Source organism: Lepisosteus oculatus, chromosome 8 (genome assembly GCF_040954835.1).
Source record: "Lepisosteus oculatus isolate fLepOcu1 chromosome 8, fLepOcu1.hap2, whole genome shotgun sequence".
NCBI lineage: Eukaryota > Metazoa > Chordata > Actinopteri > Semionotiformes > Lepisosteidae > Lepisosteus > Lepisosteus oculatus.
In genome coordinates this window covers 50191513-50211885 of record NC_090703.1, presented here as the reverse complement: position 1 = coordinate 50211885, position 20373 = coordinate 50191513, and the positions used below count along the sequence as shown (strand labels likewise).

The 20373-nt window shown below is 46.3% G+C and overlaps 2 protein-coding genes across 2 annotated transcripts; both read right to left on the bottom strand.

Annotated features, from left to right (window-relative positions):
• Window positions 1-705: 705 nt before the first annotated feature.
• ube2a (ubiquitin-conjugating enzyme E2A (RAD6 homolog)) lies at window positions 706-8523 on the bottom strand. Its single transcript, XM_006632895.3, has 6 exons — window positions 8192-8523; window positions 7848-7928; window positions 5905-5930; window positions 3904-3993; window positions 3243-3331; window positions 706-2337 (listed from the first exon to the last, which is right to left on the bottom strand). The coding sequence occupies exons 1-6, from the start codon at window positions 8233-8235 to the stop codon at window positions 2209-2211; spliced, it is 459 nt and encodes a 152-aa protein (XP_006632958.1). The 5' UTR covers window positions 8236-8523; the 3' UTR covers window positions 706-2208.
• A 608-nt stretch (window positions 8524-9131) lies between these two features.
• On the bottom strand, window positions 9132-20368 carry LOC107077902 (uncharacterized). The gene is made up of 16 exons (XM_015351572.2): window positions 19940-20368; window positions 19384-19492; window positions 18407-18614; window positions 17856-17998; window positions 16765-16921; window positions 15957-16012; window positions 15540-15748; window positions 15097-15210; window positions 14401-14529; window positions 13989-14093; window positions 13735-13890; window positions 12594-13170; window positions 12010-12070; window positions 11329-11531; window positions 11145-11230; window positions 9132-10471 (listed from the first exon to the last, which is right to left on the bottom strand). The coding sequence occupies exons 1-16, from the start codon at window positions 20126-20128 to the stop codon at window positions 10382-10384; spliced, it is 2592 nt and encodes an 863-aa protein (XP_015207058.2). The 5' UTR covers window positions 20129-20368; the 3' UTR covers window positions 9132-10381.
• Between the last annotated feature and the right edge of the window lie 5 nt (window positions 20369-20373).

Sequence of the window (20373 nt, the reverse complement as noted above, 5' to 3'; positions counted from 1 at the left end):
GGTTGATGTATGTAAAGCACAAATACAGTATTTTTGTCAATAAGTTCTGCACTACAATGTGTTTTCGAACTGTGAATATCTTACAAAATGGCATTGGTCAGTTTTTTTTTATATTAGAAGAGACTGTCCTGTCGGCCAACTCCATTGCAGGCGGCACGTGGAGTCAGCTTTAGAATCAAAATGAGTTAAAAAGCTTCTGCAGAAGGAAGGGGACAGTTCATTAGAAGTAGGTGTATGCTGCTTTATCAGTGTTCCATTACACTACCCTCTGAGGGCTGACAATACTTGGGTGTAAAGTGTATCCCCTTTACTACCTAAAGAGCCTTAGGCTGAAACGTGGTCTTAAAAATAAAATAAATGATTTTTGCCATTACTAAAAGGTATTTTATGTATAGGACTCATAATTTAGTGCCATAAACCTTTCATAGTTCCAATTACTGCTGTATAAAAGACTTGCCACCCAGATTTCTAAAACCATTTACTTCAGGTTCTTCACAGGTATAAGTAAACTGTAGTTTTCCCTATAAATGGTCCTTGTGATAATGAGAACTGTATACTTCAAGGTTCATCCGAGGGGAGATTCTGATTTGAAGGTATAAATAATCCCATCTCTTCATCCCAATGCTTTTGCAGCTAAGCAACTTGCCTGAATCATTTGACCTATTAAAAGTCACCAGCCTATGATCCAGATAAAACACCAAACAATGTTTTTATCTTTTTATTTACAAGAAGTGAGAAAATGTACAGTTTCTTACATGGGTTACTAGTGCAGTTACAGTCACTTGTGGAGCATGTGCATTAGAAAAAGGAACATCCCATGTGCAGAAATGACATGGTCTCATCACTCTCATATCATTGCATTCGCCCAGTATCTGTAGAAAATGACAATTTCAGGCACTCAATGGGCCTTTTGTTGTAGCTTTTTTTTTGAGGGGGAAGGGTCACAGAAACAATTTAAAAGAACCTATAAAAGTCACCAAGCAAAACATGCAGCATTTGCAATAGCAAAGACCTATACACGAAAAAGAGCTGATCCCCTGAAATGCCTAGAGGAAGAAGCACTTGCAGGTGGGATAACCTTCTCTGCTTATAGTGTAGAGCTCTTAACATCCTAAATTAAGTTGAGCTCGGTTTAGGAGTTTTTTACCTCTGGTGTTAATGAGCATTCAAAAACCTTGATTGCTGCCAGAAAACAAAAAAGGTTCCTGCTCTACTTCCATGATCCAAAACTCTTCTGATGTTGCAATATGTAAATAAACTTATAAAAATCTGATCTATATCTTGCCTAGAAAATGCTTGTTCCCAAGAATTAGTCAATTTATAGATCAACAAGAAGCACATAAATATTAAGAATTATTGGATTATTCTATGACAAAATGTTGTTCGTTCATGTAATTTGTGAAAGACTGCTGCCAAGTCACCTGTATTTCACTTCTGAAACGGCTGTGAGTGTAGGGATGTGAAATGCCACAGCTCATATACAATTGTAAAACCAGATGCATACATGTGTAATTGAGAAAGTGACATTAGCAGCTCTTAAAATGGATACCATTATTCTGTAATCCAGAGAGCTCTTCCCTTACACTCGTCAAGAAACTGCAAGACAGGTTGTTTGTCTACGATTTACATCATCAGTTACCTCATTCAACAGCAACAACACACACAGACAAAACCATTTTAAACTCCAGGAACAACGAAAGAAAAAAAAGGCTTGCACTGTGTCAACATGAGCCAGCTGATGAGTAGGACCCTGATCCCTATTACAAGAACGGCCCTTTACAGCTAATGCAACCTGGAACAGAACTGTACACACGTCAGTCTCGACAAAAAAAAATGAAGAGAACAAAAAATCCTGCTCGAGCTGCATGAGGAAAGACAGAAAAAAAAAATCAGATTTAAAATCTGAAGATTAAGAAACGGACACGCCTGTCGCAAGTAACCCAGGTACAGTGTGGTACATTTACTTCAAGGAAGGTGCAATCCTGTCCAGGAGGCTAGGTTGTGAGTGGTGAGGGAGAAGGCGATGACGACACAGCGGCACTCTATCTTGCAACAATTACGGTACTGATGATGCTAGGAGGAGGAGGAGGAGGATGGCAATTCGGAAACGTGATGTTTATTATTTTTTAAAGAGATGTGTGTCTTCTCTTCCTTCGTCAATCTCGAGGCTGGATACTGTCCACGATGTGTGCGCGCACCCGCGCGAGGTCAACAATCGCGCCAGCTCTGCTCCACTATCGCCGACACGCGTTTCTCGTACTCGCGCTTGTTCTCCTGGTACAGCTGGGCTGCCTGGCTGTTGGCTGGGCTGTTGGGGTTCGGCTCGTCCAGTAAAGACTGGGGGGGCATAAAAAAATGACATTAAAAAAAAACAATGAACGTCTCTGAAGTTTAGCTCGTGACCTAAAGCAACGTTTCCCCACTGGTGACCCACATGCCTGTTGGTTTTTGTTCCAGCCCAGCCCTCAGTTATACAATCAAACTCCTCATTAACTGAACAACAGGAATAATCTGAACTGTTTGTTCCCAGCTCTTAAAACATGCTGGCGCTTCAGCCATTTTATTTTGCAAGTGAAACAAACTCCTGAACTTGTAGCTAGAAACGGAGGGCAAATGTTCCCTTGAAGCAACTTCTTAGATGAAGTCAGACTTCAATTCTCCAAGGACCAGCAGGTATGGGGGTCACCAGTGCCACGACTGGGAACCACTTCCCTTAAGTCTCGTAGAGCACATTTACATACTCTGATGAAGTTTATTTTCTAGGAAGCCCTCTAGCCACTGAAATTATTTCTACTTTTAGGCCCATATAAAAAGGGGAAACAACGTTCGCTTTCTGCCTGCTATTTGTTTTTCATGCAAGTTAAATTTTATATTCCTTCCCCTCTGGTGTTTGAGTGCCTATTCTTTCCTTTCAAGTGGTAACAAGTTACACATGGTCCTCAGGGAGACGTGTTCTACACATGCGTGATGCTCACATCACCACATCACACTCAGTTGTAAAAGGCAAGGGCCGTGAGTTACAAACAGCAGGGCTCCGGCACATCAACCTGACCGTGTATCAGCTTGTCTGAAATGACCTGACCTGCTTTTATTCCCTAAAAGCTCTACCATTTCAAACATAAGGTGATATAAAATGATTTTCCAAATTCATAAGCCCTGTTTAAAAAAGCAGATGTATTTCCCCAACAGAAGTGACCACTGTTTTTAATAAGAACAAACCAAGACCTTTCAGGTCTACTTGCCTGTATAGAAGTTAAGATTGAGGAAACATCATAAGTTGGACTCCAGCGGTTTTGAAGAATGTCCAGACATATACTACCGTCTGCATAAACTGAAGTAATAACAGAGAAAACCACGATAAATCATACAAAAATAAAGTCAGCTCACCACCAAGTTCACATTTCTACGAGGTGTATCTATTGTCTGGCAACAATTAATGAATAAAATACATTTTTTTTAAATAAACACTTGTAATTTATAAACTTCTGTCTAAATCTGTATTCTGCATGAAATTCTGAACCAGAATCATTTTTTAAAAAATCATTTAAGAAACTATAATGCATATATTTTCTTTAGAAAGAAAATAAATTATGCAACAACTCAAATACTAGACTTTACTTTTTTATAAAGTTTGTATTTACTACATAATGGTTCTTAAACTTACATAAAATGATAAACAAATTCTGATGGGAGGATGGACAGAAATATGAAACAACAACATATATAATCCATAATAAAAGGTAAAACTGAAGGTTTGCACCAACTGCATTGACATCTTTTTACAAAAGTTAATCTTTACAAATATTTCCCACAGTGCACCAAAAGCTTGCCATTTTCTAGAGGCATAAATGTTGTCTACATGCTGTCACGTTAACTGCCACTATAATGAGTGAACTAACTTACCATTTGGATGAAACATTTTTGAAACAAAGCGAACTGTAGGAGGCTTATTGGGATATTCCTCTGTGAATTCTATTGTGAGCTTAAAGGTTCCTGGAAATCAAGAGAAGTCCTACATAAGCTTTTGTTTTTCACCTCCTGCTGCAAAAATATTTAAAACAGCTTAGCAAAAATGGAGATACAAACACCACAAAAAGTAAGAGTATGAAACCTAATCCTGCAACTCAATGAATATAATATTTCAGCATCTCTGAACTCTGGTGTGCACACAGAACTTCTACAGAATTTAAAGATTTTATATTCATCATCATATTCTCAACTCATTAAACATTGGTGCCAACTTCTAAATTTACAGACTTATGCATCTACAATTACTTGCAGAAATACTAATGATTAGAACAATTCCTCCAATAGGCACAGCCTTATTTAACCCTTCTGATATAACAATCACTGAAGAATAGTGCAAAGACGGCATTTCAGCAGAAGGCACAAGTGCAAACTCCATTACAGACAGATCTAAGGTCACAGAACAAGCCAGTCAGTCAAACAGCAAGCAGTGATGGGGCTCCAGTCTTCCAAAGACAGGGAAACGTGGGGTACGTGTATAATTATGAAATGACAGCTTCCAATGCAATCCTTATTTAAAGATCAGCCAATCACCCGCTGCTCCTGCCTTAAATGTTACATCCATGATGTTAACAGTGGTATGTTTAATAATGGCCTCCAAATAATTGGCTTCATTGCTCTGTTCTCCTCCTCAATGATAGCTGCATCGTCCAGGTTGACCACACATTGGTGGTGGTGGTGGAGGGGAATCCCCATGACCTGTAAAGCTCTTTGATTATTAAAATCTTCAAGGCCACACTAGGACTGAATGACCAAATAATGTTTCGAATGGTAAAAAGAAGCAACAGAACTAGACACCAACGCAGCACTTGCAGCAATAAACTGACAAGAGTTTCTGTGTGACCTTTTCCTATGGTGCAAATCCGAGATATTCAGGTCATTACTTAGGGACCTTGGCAGCACAAGGCGTAATCCCTAGCAAGACTTCCTTTTGTCTGGCACCTTCCTCACAGTCGAACTCCCTGCTCCTGGGTGGCACTCCAAACCTAACACAGTTTACTTCCGTACCTTCTGTGCGCTGTGACATCAAAAGCCCAGCTGCTACACTTAAGCCAGAAGGGCAAGGTGCCAGCTCCCCTTACAATGAAACCCGAACACACAGGCTGTGCTCGCTTTGCTGCCCTTTCACCAGCGACTAGTATCTCCACACACCACTCCAGCGCTGGGGTTTGTGCTCTGCGCCAACAATCCGCTGTCACAAACTGTGCAGGGTGTACAGGAGCAACACACACACACACACACCTGGAATGTCAGACATCCAACTCCACGTGAAACCTTACTTGAATCTTTTGTTCCCTTTCCACGATCAACAAATAACCCTGCATCTGCCAAGCCACTCCATACTGTCAGTCAGAACTAGGTGCAGCAGGGAACTTGGGCTCTCCTGTCTTTCTAGAATTCTACCAAAGAACAGTGTGCATCTCTCACACTCCCAGCCTCTTTATTCTTACCAAAGCCAGGAGGATAAAAAGCACATGGTCTCACCTGCCACTGATTCACTCTGTGTACAGGCCTACAAGAATCCAGCCCAGTTTGGAAAGGACTAGATATTCTCCAGTGAAATCAGACACTTTCTCCCAGCTACAGAAATGAATTCTTTATTTCTGAATTTAAACTCAGATGCACACACCTGGACTTACAGCCTAGATACTTTATTAAATCTCTTTGCTTAGTCTCTTAAGTTATTAACATGCAACAAATACAACATCTTGCTCAGGAATTAATCCAAATAAAAACAAGGGAACAGAAACTGACTCTTAAACGTGACATTAATATCAGATCTAACCACTCTCTAGAAAAATCCACAATAATTTAACGGCACAATGGTGCCTGGTGCCATTACATATTGAATGAATAAAATCACAATTAGGAACTTACCATCTTCAAATGGTGTTCCCTCGGGGCTACAGAAAGGAGAAAAAAAAAGAAAGAATTAGTGAACCTCAAAGCACAAACTAAAAAAGTGTTTTTCTTCCTTCAACAAAGAAAATCTAGAAGGTTAATCTGAGATTAAAAACTAATCACCATTTACATCAGAGCTGGTCATTGTAACCTTAGTGGCAACACTATCGGTAGGGCTACTGTGAACACAGCATTCATTTCTCAGGTTTTAGATTTCTATAGAAGTGAAACCTGTGGTTCTATTTTTTTAATAAAGCGCAGAAAAAGCATTAAGGAAAACAAATATACCATTACCTGCCTATCGCATTTGTATGAACAAAGGAAGTCTTAAAAAAATACAGACGTGCAATTATAACAGAAGTAAAAAAGTATAAAACGTGTCACCAGGTTCCTTCATTGTTATGTTAATAAAGAATGCAAGGCACAGAAACTTTTATCACACCCTTTACTCAGCCACCTCATCCGATTGCTCAGAAACAAGGCTGTGGGTTAGAAATGTTTAGTTAGTTTTCTTTGGGTGTGGTACTACCATTAATCCAGTTACTAAAAACCAGCCTTAATCCCACAGGTAGGAGACACCACACATCAGCGTTGTCTGAACTCCTTTGCATACTAATTTCCATAATTCTCAACCAACAGCCTAGATCTAGGCAGCGTTGATGCCGTCCACCCTTAGACACTGCAAATGATCTTTTTATTTTTTTCTATTTTCCCCCAATAAGGAATTAAGTCTCTGCGATGTGTCTGCTGTTATGGAATAGATTCAGCCCGAACTGAATCCAAGCGCAATTAGAACAGGTCGATGCTGGTCGCAGCTCAAGAGCCCGACAGTGCGGACAGCGGGGTCCGGGACCGGCTCTGGCCCAGTTTCGGAGCCCAGGCACCAGAGTGATCCATGACCCAGCAGGACAACACCGAACCACCGCCTGTTACGCCACTCAAGGCCTGTCGGGGTGTTGTGTGACGACCTGTTACGCGACTGACACCCGGGGAAAGTGCATTAACACCACCGGACCGGCCACCGACACAGCAGCGTCTTCTCCACGGACCAGCTGTCGCGCATTGGACTGCAAAGCCCCACTGGAAACAGGCCAGAGAAACGCATAGTCACATTGTATTTTTTTTTTTTTAAAGTACCATCGCTGAACTGATGTCGCTGGTCCGCCTTGAAAGAGCGCACCCGGGACGATTCAATGTAAAGTACGAGAAGAGTATTAAAAAAAGATAGTTGATCGCTTTTTAACATTTCCTTGTAGATGTAGACGCGTCACACGACAGGAACAGTCGGCTTCTGTTTTTTTTGTGTGAGAATCAACTGTGTGATAAACAGGACAAGCAGGACAGGGGGGGGGGCGGTCTTCTTTATGTTTTCCTTGGGACATTTCACAACACACACACACACCCCCTTCCCCCCACCAAAAACACAAACAAACCAACAAACTAAGGACAGACTCTGTGTCAGAAACAAAAACGTGTGGCCATGCGGAACAACTCAAATGAAAAACCGGCGACGGAGACAGTAACGCAAGACTGCTCCATAAAACGTTGAAGGAAAAACAAAATCGCGCAATTCCTAAAACGTGTATTTAACGCGAGGTGTCGGATACGTGTCGCGCAGCCAGGTGCTTTAAATAACCACCCTACACCGTGTCATACTTGTTGCCCAGCTGGAGGCACACGGACTGGGTATGAAAGAGACTTCGACAGCGCTGACGTCTCTAGAAAAGGGAAGGAAAAAGCCAGCCACTGGCGTAAAGACGCTGTCCGCACAATTGTCTTCACAAACTTCGCTCCCGGGACCCGGTGCTAACCGGCTCTCCCGGCCACAGCGCTTCTCTCCCGGCGGCTGGAAAGGGCAACCGACTCGACTACGGAAAATAAAGGCGGTGGATTAAAAACGCGCACGGCCCGCCACTTACCCGAAAATAACCGCATTCCAGACCATGATGTTGTTCTCCGAGGGCGCTCCGCTGACGCCCGCAGGGGGGTCCTCCTGCAGCCTGATTCACAGAGACAACACAAAATAACACACTGCCTTGTTTCTGAGAGATCCTGTCATCAAAACTCTTCCCTATCCCGGAACGGCCGTTACGCCACATTGCTCGCGTAGGCCCCGCGGTCTCCGCCGCGGCGGACGCTGCGAAACTTGCGTAGCGCTCGGTCCCACTCCGCACAGTTTCTGAATAGTCGCCATGTTCGCCTCCTCTTTTTTTTTTTTTTTCGGTCGCTACAAAACGCCCGAAGAAGCCTTCGACCCTCTTACCGTTTGAAGTCTCTCATTAAACGCCGTCTAGCTGGGGTTGACATCTTCGTGAAGGGGGAGGGAGGAAAAAAAAAGTTAAAAATGAAACATAAGGCGGTCGTTTTCTGATTTTAGACGCCGGGAAGTCGAGCGCGACTCGGTTTTTTTAACCCCACAACCGAAGACGTATCTGACGCCCGTGCGGCTCTGTTTCCCGAGCCGGGAACTCGGAGGACTCAGGGCGATACCAACTCCGCCGCCCTGCCGTGGGGGAGGACCAACCCTATGTGGGCTCGGCCCGGCTCAAAACCACCCAACATTAAATCCCGTTTCCACCGCCCAGGGTCGGGGAAAATAAAGCAGCGGCTGTTCAATTCTCCAGTACTCCGGTTACTGCGAGCTCAAGTTTTGAAAGAGACGTGTTTTGCGCCGACAACCCCCCCCCCTCCTCCTCCTCCGGGTTTCAGAAGCCTATCGATCACAATGTGATTTTTTTTGTTCATTGCTTTGCTGGGTTAGTCTTGGCGTCAAATGTTTACCTGCAGGGCTGAAATACTGAGCGTGAACCAGACGTTTTTGCTTCCCCGACAAATGCCCTTTTTTTAAACAGTCCTCTAATTAAAGAAATCACCAAAAAACATGTATACCATGCAAGAGCATTTGACAACCCGAGCCCAATTTATATGCGATTTGCTTTGCAGGTTAATTTTGCTTTATTACAAATCAAGTATAAACGGTATTCACTCAGTGACATCTTTGGCAATCAGTACTAATTTTGTTGTTAAACGATAATCCATACTATAATTTGACAGAAACCGAACATTTATATGTCGCCAAACTATTCAATCTAACAGACGTCTTCCAGGGCTGAAATAAGACCAAAAATATGGAACAAGGTCACGATTTCATAGGTAGTTGTGACTATGGATACAGTAATGTCATTAAGTCAAATAAAGCAAAATTTTAGTGTATAGAATCTGAATATTTTTAATTCCAAAAAAGACAATTAAAATAAATGTAATTTATTGAAAAATGATTAACAAGCATAATCCAAGAAATACCTATGGATAAACACAAGAAATACAAAGTGCCCTCAGCAACTGGTAACGTTCAAAACACTCAATACGGATCACATATTCAGGATTGCTAAAACTCAGTGAATCTGCCCCCATCCCTTTCCATTAAAAATAGGAGAAAATGACTCTAACCATCCAAAAATTAATTCTGTGCGATACTACTCTGAAGCAGAAGTATTTTTTAAAAGTTATAAAAATGACTGTATGTACGTTTTCTAGGCTAACTTGGTCCGTTTACAGTAGAAACCACCATTCCTCCCAAATTAAAATTAAATACTGTACAATAAAGTCTCGCAGTTCACCCCCGTACAGAATCTGCTAAACCGACCAACCTGCCGCTGGTTCAGAAGAGGGTGAAGGAGGATTCTGGGAGGAACACAGAGTTAAGTAGGTCTGGTGTTAATAGCAGCATCCGTGTTAAACAGCAGAATCAGAGTTTCAAAGAGTCAACGAGTAACAGACGAGAAATTCACAGTGAGATATTCCTTGTTTTGAGGGGACCACAGCCTGCTGCAAGCAAACTGTCAAGAGAGCACTTTACTGGAACCAGAGCTAAATAAAATCATTTTAATTGCACTTACGCCCTCTCAAACCTAGAGTGGCCATGTGGTCACGGAAGAAACAACCCTGCCACGAGGGGGAAAAAAAAATCTAATTGTGCCTTTTCCACCCATTACGGCTCATATTAATTTATTACTTTGGGTTAATAGGAGTCGATACAGAAAGTAACAAAAAAGGAGACTATAAACATGTAAACATGCTCACTCGATGGGCACCGCAGGAATGTGAAACAACTGATTTTTAACACAAAACGCATCTCTTCTCGTATCTGAGGAAACGCAGAGGGACGTTTTACAGCACGCAGGCTGTGGATGCCTTCGGTGGCGTACGATACAGATGATGAACGGGTTGTGCAAATTTAACTGCACGACTACACAAAAGCATGTTGATGAACCCAGGAGAAGCAGGACATTCCAATACGTCCTGTTCGGACCCTTTCAAGAGTTTAACAACCTTCCAGCTACACTGTGTTTGGCACGTCACACCAGAGCTCCAAGATGTACTTAGTCTCAATATACAGGCTCTCGGCTCTTGAAGTTGCTTCAGCGCCCCCCTGTGGCGGTTCTGCTCGGGGTCACAGAGGGCTGCTCAGGCAGGACAAGGCTGGCACTTTCAGGGAAGGGTCTTCGGGCACCAGCTTCCTCAACAGGAACGAGAGCAACATCTGCAGAAACAGAACAGGAAGGCTCACATCCCTCTCATTAACCTTGTGATGAGTTAGCTGAGAAACAGAAAAAAAACTGTTCTGTTAATTGGCTTCTTTGGTGCTCTTTATTCTCTTCTTATAAGCAAAGGTTTTAATTATTGTTATTAATAATAAATAATAATAACAATAATAATAATTCCTTACACTTTATAAAGCAATTTTCTTGACACCCCACTCAACTTGCTTTACAGGTCACGGGGATCCCCTTCACCACCACCAGTGTGCAGCCCCACCTGGATGATGCGCCAGTACTCTCACACACACCAGCTCTCAGTGGGGAGGAGTGCAGTGATGAAGCCAGTTCAGAGATGGGGATTATTAGGAGGCCATGATTGGTAAGGGCCAATGGGAAATTTGGCCAGGACGCCGGGGTTACACCCCTACTCTTTTCAAGAAACCCTGGGAGTTTTAATGACCACAGAGAGTCAGGACCTCTGTTTTATGTCTGATCCAAAGGACGGCGCCTGTTTACAGTACAGTGTCCCCGTCACTATACTGGGGCATTAGGACCCACACAGACTACAGGGTGAGCGCCCCCTGCTGGCCCCACTAACACCACTAGAGTTATACACACAGTGCCGCTATCATCATGTCTGGCATTACTCCGTGTCCTGTACAGAGATCTACTCACATAAACCAGCTTCTTGTTCTCTGCTTCGTTTTGGAAGACATCAAGTATGGCATCGACGTCGCTTTTATTTAAGACTTTTTTTAAATCTGAAAAAAGGAGAAAGGGCCGGCGTTAACACATCGCCCTCCAGCCCCGGCTCTCGGGGGGCCGGACGGGAGTGGGGGGGGGGGCGCGGCACACTCACACGGCACTTTGGTCTGCAGCAGCTCCCGTGCCTTCTGCTTGGTCTCGGCCCTCTGCTCGGCGGTCCTCTCCGGGGCCGGGCTGGGGCCGGGGCTGGGGCCGGCCGGCTGCCCCGCGGGCCACTGTTTCTCCCGCAGCGTGTCGATGTAGGAGGCCAGCCGGGCCTCCGTGAGGTTCAGGGTCCTGAAGTAAGCGTCCAGGTTCCTGGAGAGCGGCAGACACGCACAGACGTGAGGCCACAGCTCTGCCGGGTGAGCGCCTCGTCTGGCATGGCAGGCAACATCAGTTATTCCGAATCATCAGTTATTGCTTGAAGGCCTTGAGTTATTACAGGGTGATTGAAACAAGTGCCACTATCCGTTTAGAATTTCCTGGCCTGATTTCTGAGTTACCGTCATGAGAGAGTACGACACGCAATTGCTGAAGAGTTCGCTTCTCGGCTCCTTACATCAGCGGAGGCATTCTGCTGAGGTCCTGAGCGACTGTGGTTTCCTTCTATGCCGACGGCACACTGCAGGCTGCTGGCCGGTTATGACATCGCACAGCCTTGCCTTGTCAGCCCTTCCTCACCTCCTGCAGCACCAGGGCTTCTCATTCTCTGCAGTTAGTCTTCCTCACTTCCACAGTTTAACAAAAGCATTAGCCTTCAACTAGCTACAGAAGAAAAAAGAAGTCTACTTACTTCTCCAAGTTCAGCACCGGCAGTTTGCAAACAAAACGAGCCAGGTTAACAAAGATATTCCCTGGAAGAAAATGACAAACATTTACGTAAGGTTTCATATAGCAGATTCAAACCGTTTTTATTTAATCGCCCTCAGTGCAGATAACGGACTCTTAAACTGCCATTTTGAAAAGAGAATAATTAAGAATTAAATTCTTTAGTCATTTGTGTCACTGACAGATGTGTTTCATGAACCCTGCGTGCGCGTGCGCGCTGCGATGGACTGGTGTCCTGTCCAGGATGTACCCTGCCTTGCTGGCCAAATTAGGCTCTGTTACATATTGTGGATTTGAAAACGGATCGATGGATTGTGTTTGATTCAAAGACCTATACTGCAAAAACTATTTGCTCCAGAGTAAACAGATCTCATACAAATTCAGATGTGGTAAACAGGGTTTCACAAGCAAAGGCAGTACACACAAAGAACCACAGGCAGTGGGACACCTTTTTCCCTGGCTCATCCTACACAGAAGAGCACATTAAGCCACAGTGCAACTGGAACGTGTTGGAATCGGGAATCACTTGTGTGCAGTCTCGGGACATACCCCCCATCTCCTTGAGCAGATCGCAGACAGCAGCGGAGATGTCCAGGTTGCTGGTCTTGTTCTGCTGCTGCTCCTGGCCCTTCTTCTCGTTCCTCTCCTTGCTCTCCTGGGCCTGTTCTCCGGTGGCCGGGCCACGCCCGGGCCCTCTCGGAAACCGGCTGGCTTTTTTCATCTTGAAACTTTTGAAGGGGGCAGTCGGGCCGTCCCCAAAACTGCGCTGCAGGGCATCGGCTGAGACGGAGAGCCGTTTGCTGAGGGGACAAGGTTCTGGCAGATCCGCTTGACCAGGGTGCCAGTCGGGCCGGAGTTCCCTGAATTCCAGGTTAGAGTGGCTCGATTCTGCTGCACCAGCTCCGCCTGGCCAGGGGACTCTGGCAGACCCATCACCTGCTCGGGCGTCTCTGTTTCTGCTGCTGTCTGCTGGCTCTTTGGTGTGGGCGCTGGGGAGGCTGGCAGGACAGGAGCCAAGGACGTCTCCGGAGCTCCCAGTGTCCGTTTCCAAGCCCACACCTGGGCTGTCACCATCCAGGCACTGTGGCACCCCATTGGGGCATTCAATACCATCTCTACTGCCACCCTGAGGATGACAAGCAAGCCACTGGGTACCAGGTGAGTCACATTCCCTGAACCACACACTTTATAACTGGCAGCTGCACTTCAAGTGGCAGACTAATGCAGACACCTTTCAAAACACAAACCCCAGGATAACAGCCTTCTAAACCATCGCCAGAGTGCGAATGCATTTGATTCTACCACAGCACAGGCAAGGAGATGACTAGGGCACCTTGTCACAAGAACAAACTTCCAATTTTGCCTCGATCAAGGACCTTCTTAAAATGATTCAAAAATTCAATTAAACTTAGAACAGAAAATAAATATATCAACGGAAGTGAAAGATTTTTTTTCTCCCCTACGGCCACAGTCTGTTTCTGACAAAAAACACCTTTGTCTGTGTTGGATCAAACTTAACAAAACTCTGATTTTCCGCTTTAACATCTCAGATGGGAGATGATCCAGTCAGGTCTGCAGTGCTGCACTGTGGTTTTGTTCTTTTGTACATTCTGTAAGTGCTCTATAATGGGCCTGCTCTTCCAGAGACGGCCAGGAGAGGGCAGCAGTGTGCGGACAGGGCAGGCTGTACCTCCTCCTCCTGTGGTGGGGTGAAGAAGGACACCAGGCTGCACAGCAGGTCCCACATCCCTCCCAGGGGCTCGCCCGAGTGAAGCAGCTTCTCGAAGGGGCACAGGAACTGGAAGACCTCCTGGCTCGACCCCTGCGGGCTCTTCGAAACCAGCTCCTGTGCAAGACAGAGGGGAAAAAAACAACAGAGCTGTGGGACCACTGAACTTTTCATGTCAGAAACGGGGCTCAGGGTGTTCCTGAGATGCGCTGTACCTGTAAAAACTCTTCGAGCTTCGCCCTCATCTTCTCTCGAACCTCAGCATCCGCTGCCTGCTCCTTACTTTCCAGAACATCCGATATTGACGGTAAGTTAGGAGTCTGGAAAAAAACAAACATCTTAATACAGAGCGACAAAATTGACTGTAACCAATCCCTTTAAACCAGCTCTTCCTAATCACAATCCCCCTGTCCACTGCTGATGGACTTCACTCCAGCTAGACTCTCGGTTACTTAACCGGCCCTTGTTTGACCCAATGACTTTCTTAATTAGAGCATTTCAAATGCTTCCGCCCTCTGAAATTTGAAGGTGTCGGAGTGCGAAGTCGTTCGTCTGCTGGATATCTCACTGGTGGTGGTTTCCAGACTGAAAATGTGCTCCTGTGATTGGCATGAACCCACCCCTCACCTCCTGCAGACTGTGATAAAGGGCCTGGAAGTTTCTCAGGGACTTCCTCACGTCCCACTGCAGAGCATCGGCATTGTCCTTCTCCTCCAGGTGCACGGTGAAGATCAGCTCCTGGTTCTCCTCCAGGACCTGCAGTGCAAGACAGAGGCTCCGCTGGAGTCATACTGGGTGGGCAAAAATGATGACAAAGCCCCAGAGATTCGCTGTCTTCAAGCACTAAAAATTTAGTATAGTGTGTATTTTTTCACACTATGCAGTTTAGACATACAGTAGGGAAAGGGTGAGATTAATCAGCCAGGGCTCTCACTGCAAAACGGTGACCCCCTACGACCTCATGCAGACATACAGGGCAGCGGGAGAGAGATCCGCCTCTTGTCCAATCAGCACTCCTGCAAGGGGCTGTGCTGCCTGTGTGCAAAGGCAAGTGGATGGAATGTGGGAAGGAAGGCGGGGCTAGAGAAGGCTCCACCCCCACCGTCTCCCATGTGCGCTCTCAGGCTACATCTCTATGTGTCGAGAAGAGAAACAGAACTGGCTATTCCAGATTGGGTGGGTTGTTTGCAACAATGATAACTAGCCATTCTAAATTTAAGAAAAAAAGCACAATATTAAGTCACACATTTATACAATCAATACAGGTTTGGCTTTGCAAATCCAATAATAGATAAGTTTGTCACTCAGGGCGTGACGCCATACCTCAGTAACCGTCACCTTCCAGGATCCAACACACCACATTTCGTAGGGCAGCTTGAACTCCATCATGTCCTCGGAGAAACTGTCCATGCTGTCAGTCTCCAGCTCTGTGCCTTCCTACACTCCCACACGGACAACACAGTATCTTTAGTGCGCGTCAGTATTTCATCCAGATGCATCTAACATAGAAATGTCTATTTCAAGTCCAGAGATCAAACTCTTTCGTCACCTTCCTATAGGCACACTCTTGTAGTCTAAATCTTTTAAGCATGTTCAATAATATTCCGATTTAAATCACACATATACTGCAGGGTTTATTTAAACAGAGGAATGCCACTGCCAAAATACCTGAAGCAACTGATATAAAATGCTCTCTGTGCCCGTCAGTTTCCTTCTGGTCAGCTGTAGGTGATCAGTGAGAAGAAGACAGATAGCAAGTCTCTTACACTACAGGAGTCGTCCTGACTGGCGGTGGACTGCTCCTCCAGGTCTTCGGCAGACTGGCTGGTCTGGATTAATAGTGACCTGGGCTCCAGGCCCCCTGCGTGGTCAGAGCCATCGCGCTGCTTCTCACACGCCACCGTCTTGCGCTTCTTCCTGTCCTTGGGCTTCAGCTTCTGGAGGACCTTAGACAGGTGCTCCTTAATCTTCTGACCTGGGCGAGGAACCAACACAGTGCAAAGAAACTTTCGAATGCTCCACCAAGCTTGTGGGCGCACTTAAAAGGGCACTTAAAAAATCTAGCAAACATGTCTGAGAACTGTTTTGACCACCTTAGGCTTCATGACATTTTTCAAACAAGCAACACAAGCAATTTAGCCAAATTATCTTCTCTCACTGCAGCCCTTCTGACATTCTCTCACCTTTCTTCTTCTTATTGGGCTGATCGTTCAGAGCGCTGTCTGCACTCTCTGCCGTTCTGGGAACAAACCGACACAAAAACATCATGACACCAGATGAAAAATACAAATTTGCAAGCGCCTGTGTCAGAAAATGTTAAGAAAAATAGGTTCTTATGGGAGAAATGTAACAACAATCAACATCAATATTTTAATTTTCTAACTTTACTGTATGTTATCCTAAGATATTCGGTTATTGAAAATACCAATAGTTGTAGCACAGGTTTTTGTACATTGAACTTTGAGATTCCTCCTTTGTTAATTATAAATAACAAACCCTGTATTTTAGGAGTTGACTTGGATGACAAAAATGTGGATGGAAAAAAAAATGAGAAAGATGCCATTCAGTAACATGGGATCTCTCTACAAGTCTACGATTTCCAGTGAGAGAGGGCTTTACTTTCAAGTTTTAGTTGCATTACTTGTGAAATAATTAGTGTTCTGGTAGAGAGGAAGGAAGGAAAATGAGAAATGTTGACAACGTTTCGAGGAACCAGTTTAAACATTTCTATTGGCCTCTTTTACCTAGGAAGCCACTGGAGAACTGATTCTCACTTGATGAGACCTGGAGTATGACCTGGAGACTCATTTCTACAGCAGGGTCTTTACCGGAGCGATCCGAATCAAGTGCCTTGGCCATGGCTACCACAGCACCTGTTCGGAGCCTGGAGTCCAGACCCTGCTGACGTGAGAGCGCGGCACAGAGGAGGAAGCTTGCACAGACACTGGAAAAGCGACCCGTCTGCTCCAGGGAGCAAGTGGTTTCACTCACTCTCCTCCCCTGTGGTCTTCCCGTCCGGGACACTCCTCCGGCTCTGCGCTGGCCCTCTCCTCTGCAGCACTCTGGGGCAGGACAGTGTCCAGGCAGCTCACCACCAGCTGGTTCAGGTTGTCAGGGGCTGAGAACCACCTGACCAGCATCTGCAGTACTGATGGGAAAACAACCAAGGCCACATTACAGACCAAGTCGGCAAGCCTCTCGTACTGTAGAGGAAGTCTTTATCGGAGGCTAACAAAGACTTTCTGTCCAGCCAGCCTGTCTGTATCCAGAGTGAATAGCTGCAATAAACTGGAGAACTTCATAAACAGCACATTCACCACATGGAGAATGAAGACAGTGTCTGAATGGCAGGGGATTCCAACCTGTTCTGGCTGTAAAGAAACTACAAGTATCCAACACTACTGCTGCTGGGTTGGATATTTGCTGTCCAGTCTTCCTCCGAAGGAAGAAGCGTCCCTTTGTTTCTGATCACACCAAACCCATCCAACCTCTTTTTTTTCCTATCACAATAAACTTTATTTCATGAAAAACCTCTCACAATAAGTACACACTCTAACAAATGATTAAACGTACATCAGTGAAAAACTTTCGGATTCGGGTGATTGTCCATTATCAATCAGTGCACGTGGATGATGGGGCTGGATCTGCACAATGAGAGAGTCCCTCCAAGCCCCACCACTCTACCACTTCCCCGTGTCCTCGTCGTTTCCCTGTCCTCCGCCGGAGCTCAGGGGACTGGGCCTAAAGTCCCTCCCAGCGCTCCCTCGCCATCCAACCTCTTTTACTGCACTAGTCCTGGTCAGCCCCCAGTTCCCAATGTTCCCAGTGCTCCCAGGCCAGACTCACAGGTGAGGATGGGGATGCAGATCAAGCCGAACCCAGAACCCAGGTCCCACCTCTCCAGTGACCGCAACCCTGCCGGTTGACCACACGGCCCGCTGACCATCGATGGGGTTCCACACCCCAAGCCGCCTGACCCCCTGCACCACGGGCAGCTGCCCCCCCCCCCTTCTGAGAACCCGTGCATCATGGGTAGCGCGCTGTGCCTTTAGGAGTGTGCGGAGGAGGGCCGAGGCGCTCACCTTTCAAAGCCACAATTTCGTTTAAGACGCACTGGATGCACTCCTGGCGCCAGAACGGGGCAGGAAGCAGGTTGCGGACCAGCGCCGAGGCGAACGTCCTCAGAACGGCCAGCTCCTCCGCGCGGGACGGGAACAGCACCCTCCTGACGGGCACACGGGCACGCACACAGCGGGACAAGGAGTCAACAAGGATGGTTATCATCTCCAGTATTTATAGTACATTAACTCTTTAGTTACACTATACCGGAAGACAAATCTACATCCAATAAAAAAGCGATAATGTCAAACATTTTTTGTTCATCGGGCCAACTTTGCAGCTTTAAGCCCTGAAAAACACAGGCTTTTACAACCAAGTGCCTGGCAGAGCCACGGATTCAGGAGCGACACACAGAGGAAATAAAACACTCTCCAGAGGAAGATCTCAACTGGCACGGAGTCCTTGCGTTTGGACAGTGAAAGTGACACAAAGAAGCCGAACACTAAACGTAACCAGCGCAGTCAATCTCACACAGCACACCGCCCCCCGGAGACAGCCCAGGCGGCTGCGTCACCTCTCCTTCTGCTTGGTGTTCTTCAGGTGCTGGGTGAGGATCCTGAGGGAGCCCACGCAGAGAACGCATGTTTCCATCTTCCAGGCGCGGGCGATGATGTACTCCACCGCCAGGTCGAACTCCCTCTGCAGAGCCTCATAGAGGGGCTGGCCGTCCTCGGGGGCATCATACCAGGCCAGGATGAACTGTGCGTACACGCACTGGAATACTGGGGAACACAGAGCACGCACACTGGAGTACCGAGGAACAGAGAGCACGCACACTGGAATACAGGGGAACACAGAGCACGCACACTGGAGTACCGAGGAACAGAGAGCACGCACACTGGAGTACCGAGGAACACAGAGCACGCACACTGGAGTACCGAGGAACACAGAGCACGCACACTGGAGTACCGAGGAACAGAGAGCACGCACACTGGAGTACCGAGGAACACAGAGCACGCACACTGGAGTACCGAGGAACACAGAGCACGCACACTGGAGTACCGAGGAACAGAGAGCACGCACACTGGAGTACCGAGGAACACAGAGCACGCACACTGGAGTACCGAGGAACACAGAGCACGCACACTGGAGTACCGAGGAACACAGAGCACGCACACTGGAGTACTGTGGAACAGAGAGCACGCACACTGAGGTACCGAGGAACACAGAGCACGCACACTGGAGTACCGAGGAACACAGAGCACGCACACTGGAGTACCGAGGAACACAGAGCACGCACACTGGAGTACCGAGGAACACAGAGCACGCACACTGGAGTACCGGGGAACACAGAGCACGCACACTGGAGTACCGGGGAACACAGAGCACGCACACTGGAGTACCGGGGAACACAGAGCACACACTGAAGTACCAAGTGTGAGATTTTTGTGAGATGGTTCACAAAGAACACAAAGAACATTCAATGTTATAAATGCCCCAGTGAAGCTTCAGGGGTGACTTGTTCAGCAAACACTTGGGGCAACAGCCTACCCTGCCTTAGAGCAGTCTTCACCACTGGGTAGTCAGCCTGCGGGCACAGAGCCTGGATCCTAGAGTCAGTCTCAACAATGCAAGTCATGCTTTCTTCACCCTCGGTTTCCTGTGGAAACCCACAAGAGCTATTTTTCAACAGAGAAATTCGACTTCAGGCTTAACACACAGAGTAACGTACTGGGTACATCTTGAGGAAGTGAAGATCATCAGTATCAGTATGAGTAACCTCTATAAACGCAGTACAAAGATGGGTAAATAATTTTTCATTTGGCTGAATAGCATACGACATGGAAACACAGAGCAACAACTCGTGTGTTTTTTTTTTAAATCAGGCGTTCCGCATAATTTTAAAAAGCATTTCTCAGTAGATAAGATTTTGTCATTCTGAACTTTGTACATACAGCACAGCCGCACAGTACTGCCATCTCTCCAGTATGAGGGAGGCAGTAGTTTTTTTTTTAGCCTCTGTGATCAGTGCAGCTACATAAAGTTTCAGTAGCTGAACAAACGCTGCTTTCGTACTAAGCAGATACCGGTTTTATCTGCAACTTACCGTGCCGAGCGTCTCCACCGCCGCGTCCGTCTGAGTGCTTGTTTCGGCTAGGCTGTCCTTCGGGGTAACCGTGAACCCAAACCACCACCAGGTACACAGAAATGCCACCTGAATCGCGGCACCCCAACTTTCGAAGAAGCATGCTGATGAGACCAACAAGCCGACGACGAGTGCCCAGCCGAAGTCCATGTCGGAGATCAAGCGCACCGCGGTCGGTCCTAGTCAGTCCGCTGTCGTGCTTCGCATGCCGGCTGGAGGCTGGGCAGCATGTCTCCCTCAAGCGCTCTCGATTGTAGTATTTTTTTTTAATTTTATTTCACCATTCGCTGAAACACGAAACTGTTCATCAGAAAGGGGGGGGCAAGTCTGCAATTCCTCAAAGGAGAAGACGCTTCAGTCAGAAAGGAAGAGCCGGATTGGTCAGATGACTGTGA